The sequence below is a fragment of the Ascidiella aspersa genome, chromosome 1, assembly GCF_963924565.1.
Source record: "Ascidiella aspersa chromosome 1, kaAscAspe10.2, whole genome shotgun sequence".
Taxonomy (NCBI): Eukaryota; Metazoa; Chordata; class Ascidiacea; order Phlebobranchia; family Ascidiidae; genus Ascidiella; species Ascidiella aspersa.
In genome coordinates this window covers 29,826,607-29,835,752 of record NC_139447.1, presented here as the reverse complement: position 1 = coordinate 29,835,752, position 9,146 = coordinate 29,826,607, and the positions used below count along the sequence as shown (strand labels likewise).

The 9,146-nt window shown below is 40.7% G+C and overlaps 1 protein-coding gene across 1 annotated transcript; it reads left to right on the top strand.

The window, feature by feature from the left end:
• The first annotated feature begins 735 nt into the window (after positions 1 to 735).
• On the top strand, positions 736 to 6,646 carry LOC146169665 (uncharacterized). Its single transcript, XM_083390452.1, has 5 exons — positions 736 to 915; positions 1,524 to 1,776; positions 2,412 to 2,529; positions 3,048 to 3,216; positions 6,105 to 6,646. The coding sequence occupies exons 1-5, from the start codon at positions 772 to 774 to the stop codon at positions 6,438 to 6,440; spliced, it is 1,020 nt and encodes a 339-aa protein (XP_083246578.1). The 5' UTR covers positions 736 to 771; the 3' UTR covers positions 6,441 to 6,646.
• The last annotated feature ends 2,500 nt before the right edge of the window (positions 6,647 to 9,146 follow it).

The window sequence follows — 9,146 nt, the reverse complement described above, 5'->3', positions numbered from 1 at the left end:
GTTCTATCGTATTCCAACGGTTTTATTTTTTGGTTTACAATATTTTTGCAAATATTAAATAACCTCAATCCACACAACCTTCGCATTATCCTGGATGAACGCATGAACAACACGCCAGTAGGCTACCTCAAATAAGCTGTAAATATGCACAAATAGAATAAAAAGAATATGAAATATTTAACCTTTAATAGAAAAAATGGTCCGAACATATTAAAAAATAAAATTGTAAAGCAACATCCAACAACACCACTTATAATAAAAAACATTTATGTTCTGCGCGCTTTCCGCAGTGTTTCGATTCGTAGCTATAGGTGACGAGAAACATCAAGCACCCGTCCTCGTATCTTGCGCGACCATTTTACGGCGCTGCGTTAGACGAAGTCCCTAGGCACGTGTGGGGTTATAGGGGGAAGAAGGCGGCGGCCGTTTAGCGCTTGGGGTTAAAAGCGGGGCACATGTTGCGGCTGTCTGGGTGACTTTCGTAAAGCGCGTTGGGGTCAGGTGGGGTTTGGGTTGCAAAGTCGCCGGGAGTACAGCTTAAATGTCGACAAAAAATCAAAGCGTTTGTAGTGTTGAACATGACTTAATTGGGATTTAGTGCAAATCTTGACTCACGTTCTTAGATTTTCGGAAGGATGCTCCCGCTACCTTTCACGTAAATAAGAAAACTTACCGAGTTTTCTTTAGGACTTTGAAAGGTTGTTTCTTTATAACGTCTTTAAATACGCAGACAAATTTATAAGCCAAAAAGAAGGTATAGGTAAGCCTAAAATGTCTGGCAAATCTACAGCCGTTCTCCACAGTGAGGATCCGAGTAGGCACAGTTTTGCGGAGAGCAGGATTGCTCCTCAGGGAAGACAATCCTTCCTAATAGATGATCTCTTGAAGACACAAGTGAAAAATCACTTCATCCGGGTAAGCGAAGTCTTTGGCGTTCGACACGTATACAACCTTGCGACAGATAAACCTATATTGGTATACAGTATTTGCATAGCTAAACATCGTACTTAAACTGCAAAGTTTAATTCAACCAAAAGTCAATGTATTTCATACTCGAGTTGATTTGTTTATATCACTAAAACTTGAAACTTATCCGAATAAGTTTAAGCATACCGACTCGAGATGTTGGCGACATGCCGCTCAGTGTTATTTGCCGAGTGGCATAACCTTACAGAAATTAGAATTGTGCATTAGAATGCATTCAGAAACCGGTGGGATGTCCTAGCGCATTCGGTTTGCACTATACGTTCTCAAGCTCTATTCACACCTAAATATATTCTTAGTGTTAAGTATAGCATACATCGGGAGCATCCCAATATTTTTTCCAATGCACGCAAATCCAGGTTAGAAAAACCCAGCCTGTGGTGAGGTTATCAAGAGTTAGTTTAAGGTGGTTACAAATGTGAGTGTAAATGTTAGACGCATGAAGGAAATTTTTATTTATACTGATTCTTACAGGTGTATATATAAGCTCCATTTAACCAAACATTTTTTTCCTTACTTAACAAACAAATATTCACTAGTTTCAGGACCCGAATGATTCTTCATCCCCATCTCCCTCATCTAGTCCCATCCACTCCTTGCATTCTCCGGTAGGTGTCGCACCGTTCAATCTCGCGTTCCCCCCGACGCTGCACACCCAGCGCTCCTACCAGCAGATGCCTTTCTTCACCCCTCAACCCCAGCCGGGCAACCCCTACTCGGCGTACCCCTTTAACCCTGCACTGCTCAAGCTTGGAATGGGGTTCATGCCAACGGGGAATTTTATGGCCCGAGGTAAGGATAATATTATAGAAGTACGCTTACTTGCTTTTCAAACCTTTGCAAAATGTAGCTGAGGGTTTTTCAAGGTTGATTGAAATAATGTTTGCTATGTTGAAATAATGCAATTTGTAAAAGAAGCCAAATATGTGACAGAAAACATTAGCTATATAAGCTCAAAAATAATTAAGCATAGATAGTTTAAATTTGGAAAAAGAAGTTTTAAAAGAAGCAACGGTCCGTCCCAAACAATTTTGTCGCTGTTGCATAAAAGTAGTGTTTTAGCGGGTTAATAAAACCAAAAATAGTCACAGTAAGAGCACCAATCATTTCAAGAACAAAATATGATGTTTATTTTAATATATATAACTTAAACAAACTGGCAATTCAGTTTTAATCCAAAATAGTGCGCCTTGTTAGCATTTGTTCGTATTAGCTATTAAATTAAACAACATATCTATAATTGTGTTCCGTTTGTTATTAGCGGTTGAAATATCAAAACACAAACATGCGTATAGTGCGCATCGTTCACGGTTTTTACTTGCATTTGAATATAAGTTAGGTTTGAATGTAATTTCAAATTCATTCGAACTGTACGTCGTAATTACAGCGTAGAACAGCAAACCTTTTAACTCGTATTGCGATTTCAGAGTTCATGAACCCGTTTGCAGCCTACCAACACTCTTCGGGTCTTGACATCCCGCTAATGATGCTTCGTGAGAGGTTCCTGCAGTTTGCAGAAGCTGGCGGCTCTAGGAAGTGTCGAAGGTAATTTTTTTTTGAAGCTTTAAAAATCAAAAATTTACCCTGAAATTACTACATAGCGATATGATTTTACCGTAAATCCACAAACGTTTGTTAATTTCATCCAGAAAAAAATACATTTGATAAGTATAGAACCTGAATTCTTCATAATCCTTAAAACTTTTTTCAATGTTTGAGGGTAAATCAATTCGCTATTGAAATCAATTCGCAATGGCAGTCGTGACCAGTTCTTGTTGCGAACAAATTAAATATTTATAATTCTTTTGAGCACTGATATCTTATTCTTTTTCATTTTTAAGTGATTTAAAACAAATTTTCCACATAAGATTTAACTACTTTTAGCTGCAAACTGCTGTGCGGCGTATAACAACCAAAGACCAAACATGTCGCATGAAAAAAATCAAGCGTTAAATATTTTAAACATACCCTATATTGAGTACATATACGAATCACCCGCTGGTCAAAACGTCGCCATTTTTTGTCGGCGTTTAACTGACACAGGTCTAAACCTTGCTGCACAGAAGCAGAACTGTGTTCACCGAGCTGCAGCTGCTGGCGCTGGAGAAGCGATTCGAAGCGCAGAAGTACTTGTCGACCCCGGATCGCATGGAACTAGCCGACGCCCTCGGTCTCACGCAGCTACAGGTGAAGACCTGGTACCAGAACAGGAGGATGAAGTGGAAAAAGCAGGTCGGTTGCTCGCCAACGAAAACTTAACCTAATACCCTCGCGCGCATGCGTTTGTGTGTTTAATAATTGTATGCGACGGCAGATCAAGCGGATGTTATACATGGTTTATTGGGGGGAATTTTTTTCAGCCATTTGTTTCTGAAATTGAAAATTTTACACATTTTCGTCAGGCATTATCATTAGTTGACAAACAACGGACGCTCGACGAATTACTGAACTTAATCTATCACTTGCAACATATACTTGAAGATAATGATGGACATTGTTTGTTCGTTATTTTTAGTATATTTAAATATATATTTCCGTTTGTTTGTTTTCCACCGACTATACAACAGTATACATTAACTGGCAATATGAACGTTTCTGACTCGATTGTCGTTTCTTGCATTTGATAGGTATTTAAATGCCAACATGTGTAGGAAGGGTGGGTATAAGTAAACGTTGTAAACGTAAACCATAATGGTAAACGCAGCTTATAAAAAACATAAAACATTATTGAATTTTCTTTAAATTTATCTACAGAAAAGTTTATCTACAAAAAAGTATGTTGAATTTATTTTTATGCGACACGAGATGTAATACAACGTTTTAACACACTACCAAATTAATTAAAATTAAAAGATACCCGACATCGGTATTAAATTGGCATTAAAACCCAGCTGTTAAATGCTAATTAAAATTAGCTCTCACGTAATACAATTTTCAGAACGTAATTTAATCCTCATTTCATCAAAGCGGCAACGTGGCCTGGAAATTGAAAAAAGAAATAATGTGTACCGGTAGCTTATCAAAAAAGGTCATCTATCCACAACTCGTCAGACGCGAGATTTTCGCCATTTTGATTTCGCCAATAAAGAGACACTTTACAGAGTGATTCGCCGGCCCTAACCCGACAAAGGCCCGACTGCGCGCCTCAGCGCCTAATCGATTTAGCCCGCTTCAAATGTTTTCCGAAGCTCCGAAGACCGGAAAACATTCCGAACGCCGGTCCCGAGAAGTAGAAACCAGGTGTTCGACGCGCACGGGTGTGACGGAAAGTCGAACAACAAAGGGGTCAAGCCCCTTTCGTGGGGTTGGGGGCCGGGGCGTTTCAAAGGTGCTCCACCGAAAGCGAAACGTTTTCGCTCGGCGCCCGGCGATATTGAAGTTTATGTGTTGCTCTGCTCCGATTGACCGTGAACTCCCAGCGCCCGACTGAAGGTTTAGGATGAAAGGCGCGGGTCAGGCGAAACAAGCTGTTAGCGGTCATTAGCTACGACAAGACGTGGGCCGCGCGCGAGCCGTAGGTCACAAAACGCTCTTTGTGCGAAATTAAGTCACCTGGGGGATGTGACGGTTTGCCGGAAGAATGTGTTTTAAATTATTAATGACAGTTTTTTTTTTTTTTGGGGGGGGGGGGGTGGGGGTATACCTGGATTTTACATGCGATTTACAAAAGCACTTGAAAAAAACTTTATAAAATATCTTGTAACTGCTCATAACAGTAATATTATTTGAGTTTTCCGAAATCAAAAAAGTCTTTTACAAATGAAACAAAGCCCGCTCTTTTGCGACTTTTTAGTGATTCGTTCCCACCTGATGAAAAGCTGCAGGTAACGACTTACCGGAAGAATGTGTGACACAATTTTTAATGACAGTCCTTAAAGAGTAAAATACCTGTATTTTACAAGCTATTAAAACAAGCGGTTACAAACAAAGCTTTATTAAATATATCCGCAATTGTTCATGGAAGTAATATTATTTGAGTTTTCTATTCCTCTTTAGAGTGTCCTATATGGTTCGCTATAATATAATTATGGTAAAAAAAACATAGCATTAAATACTTACCAAAATCAAAACGTCTATAAATGGAACAAAGCCCGCCCTTTTGCGACTTTTCAATGATTCGTGCCCACCTGATAAATAGCCGCACTTTGTATCACTTTAGGAACAACGTAATCGCCACCAAGAATCAACAAGTAGCCTCTAAGTGGTCGAAACCCAAACCGACGAGCCCAGTTGTTTTGACTCTGGCCGCTTTAATTGCCTCCGCTCTCTTCAGATCGTCGCGAAATAGACATTCAAACATCTGGAGCTTTCTCGTCGGCCCCACAGCCCCCCTGAAGTCCAATGGGTGCCCCAGGCTTTAATGTTAGCCTCCCGAAATTCCAGGGTTTTGTCGGCAAAGCGAGCGCGAAGTCGCAAACAAATTAGCAGCCGTCCGAACACGGCCACTTCAGAGGCGCGCCCGGGAGGGAAGAAGTCGCCGGACAGATTTCAAAACACACGCGCGAGCGGCGCCCTGTAAGGACGCTAATGTGTTCGAACTTGAAAGGCGCAGTTTCGATGAAACACGTGCATCGCCGCGGTCCTAGCGCTGTCACGCTCGACCGGTAATGACGTAGGCCCATTTCTCTTAAGGGTGAGCTTTTGCATTGCGCCAGTCTTAGGAAGCCATGGTGAAGTGTAAGGATTGGGTGCCCTTTACACCCTGTTTAAGCTGGATAAACTATAGTTATTTATATAAAAGCTCGCTGCTTAAAATTAATTCAGGAGTTTGGGATTCATTTCGTGTAACAATGTGTACGGAAGCGTCACGAAATTTATTAGGAAAAATATTTTCCACCTATATGGACAAGATTTATATTAATCGAAAGCAAAACGAAACGTTTGGGGGGAAGGGTTGTCACTTTCAACGCGGTTGGCTACGCAACAGATTTCTAGCATGGTTCCAATTTCGCAAAACTGCTTTTATTATTGCCAGTGATAAAAAAAATCTTATATTTTGCTACTTGCGACATATATATATATATATATATACGTGTTGTAGTATTGCAAACTGATTTCTGAAAGATAAGTTTCATTTATTTTCTTTGCATTTATGTTAAAACCTATATTTCATCCCACAGGTTCAACAGAGCGATTCCTCGACAGAATCGGAACACGAGATGAGCGCATGCGGACAGCAAGTCATAGAGTCACAAAATGCTACTCAAATCTCTAAGTCAAAGGACCCAATTCGATCCGGAGCCGAGTCCATCAGGACTACAGCTTGCAACATCAGTAACATCCACATGGACAGGACAACGAAAAATCCTCCTGAGGAGCTCAGGAGGAACCTCAATGATTACAGCAGCGGCGACTCGGATAACGCCGAGCCACCAAGAGACGTTGGAACGGCTGGCGGTTTTAGCTCGCTTTCAAGAGGCTATTACGGACACCCGTCGCTCTACCATTCACATTAGCAGTGTTCAGTTTTGTGAACACCTCATCTTTTAAGCCTGTAGTACTGTGTATCATTTTGATGTTTACCTGTAGCGAGCATTTGAATGCTCGTGTGCATGCTTACGCGTTTATGCGAAAAACACCGAACCTTTAAGTCTTTTAGCCATATATGATTTTCTTTGCGATTTTATAGTTGCTGTCGTAGTATTTTTAACAATACACTGAAAACTAGATAAAGATTTTGTAGAATAAAATTTCACAATAGGAACTCTGGTTCTACATCGGTTTATAGACTCTATAGGTTTATAGGCTCTATTGTTGTACTGAATTTAAAAACTTAACTGCAAAATCATGGAACTTAATTTTAAAGATTATATTAGCCGCTAATTTTGTAAAACATGCCCCAGCAAAAATCACCGTTGATGAGAAAAACGTTGTTGAAAAAGTTTGAACACCAACCAATTTAGATTGTTCACAAGGACCGAGTATTGAATAAGCCGCAATCTCATCCTATGAAAATCCCCCGAAGCTTTTCTAGCGATTAATCGCGTATTTCATGCTGAGGCGACAAAAGAAGAAAATCAACTGATCAGACAATAATTGTTGTGATCTTACCCGGGAGTAGCGAAGCGCTAAGTCGAAATATCGCCTGTAATCAGCATACAGCAAAGATATAATTAGCGAAGTAGGCGAAACTGAATCTAATACTTGCGCACGTGGTATGGCCAAGCCTAGGGATAATTGGAATTTAATTGAACTGAAGGCGGCCGATTTTACCCTCTCATATCCTCTATTAAAAATAAGCGGTCTTCTTCAGGGGGCCATATAGCGGAACAAAAAGGCGGGGTGAAACGGTGAAAGGCCGTAAGGGCGCGCATCACCGAACGAAAATGGCGACCGCGAGCCTATAATCGTTATGTGATAAGTCGGACGATATTTGCCGTAGCTATATACCAAGCGCGAATCACCGCCTGGCATTTCGACTCAACGGCGCGTGATATCACTAGTTAATTGTACTCGCAGGCCATGAGCCCTGACGACAACAAGAGACCGGCCAAGGGCAATCATTTCAGATTAGATAGAAGAAGATGAATGTTTTAACCGCTTTAAACGCTTTGCCTCACTCGGATATTAAATATCGCCACGCGAGTGAGAAATCGTCCTTTCGCTTAATGCCGGTCGGAAAACGAGTGTGCGTTCTGATTGTTCTCGTTTTGCTGTTGAGTTACGTAATCCAATTCCCATTCATTCAGGAACCGCCCGCGTTTCTGATGTTGTTTGATTCGCGTTAATTTAATCATAAAAAAGTGAAAGAGCGACTGAACATGAAAAAAGAGTTGTTTTATCTTTTACACGTTTGTAAATCTTCTTAATTGTAAAACAGTTAACAGCTGCCAAAAATGTCCGATGTATTTCACATTTCGTAAAAATTGTGATAACAATTACATTAGTTAGAACCTATAGACAAAACAAATATCCAAAGCTGCGCATTAAATGTATCATACAACAGTCGAGTTGTAACAGACATCGTGTTCACGTTCAGTTGTAGTGCAGTGAATGTTTTTTTTTGTTTTTCACGGTGAATAAAACACTTACGATACAAAACACTGTAAGGAAACATCAAAGAACTCGGCAAAGAAAAACATTTGGCCGATAAAAGCCGCTAAGTGCATGGTGGCTGCAGCCATCCTAGATCTCGGCAAAACACCAGGAAATCACTGCCCCCAAGTGGAATGTGGCGAACAGGGGAAGCGGGTGATAAATGGGGGTAGACTGGGGTGTCTTGGGGGCAACAGGTGGCCCACCATCAAGTGCGGAAACCCTAGGAATGCTAACAGGCGATTGTTTCCCGGTTTTTGGAGACAAGGCCGGTCACATTAGTGAGGCGGGAACTTCAAAAACGCATCATCCCTAAACAACATACAGCCACTGGCGAAAATAAAACTTAAAGGGGGCATTTGAGGATAGAGACAGTAAAGGTACAGAAAACGTTTTGCTTATAAAAGTTAATCAACTAGGTTTTTTGCTTTGAAAAGTCATTCTTTAGAACAAATTATACCATACTGAAATGAAGGGAAGTTTACGTGTTTATTGAAAGAGGCAATAAAATTGTAAAGCCAGATACCGTTTTGTTGTAAAGGTTTGCGAGGCGAAACTTCACAATTCTCCTGGGCATGTTTGTAATGTCGCTATTGTATTGCAACTTACCCCTCAAAAAATAAAGTAAAAGAGCTTAGTTTAGCAAATACGCTTTTCCGTTTAAATGTTGCAAAATAATTTTATTAAATGTCAATTTATACGGTTTGCTCAGTGTGTCACGTCTCTGTCTAAATAAATATTTTTCTCATTAAAATGAGTTTTTAAGGCGCCATATCCTTAAATGTATATAATACTCGATTTAATTTGCACATTTTATTACACCAACTTAACCAGTTACATCCGCTTTCTTAAGGCTACATGTTCTATGCCTTACCTGGATCCGCCCCTGGCCCACCATGCCCGAATCGCGTAAGCGCGCCGTTCGCGTGTAGCCGAAAGGACAGGTTTCGACGACATCACAACAAACCAGTCGCGTGAATATCCCGCAGCAGACAACATGTTTTTTTCATTAAATCGCCTTCGTCGCCGCTGGATAGCGTTTACGTTTCGCTTGCTGCGAAGCGTCGATTCAAGGATAGCACTTTTCAGCAGCGCGCCCTTGTAATGTAGGCCCATTAGCCGGGCTC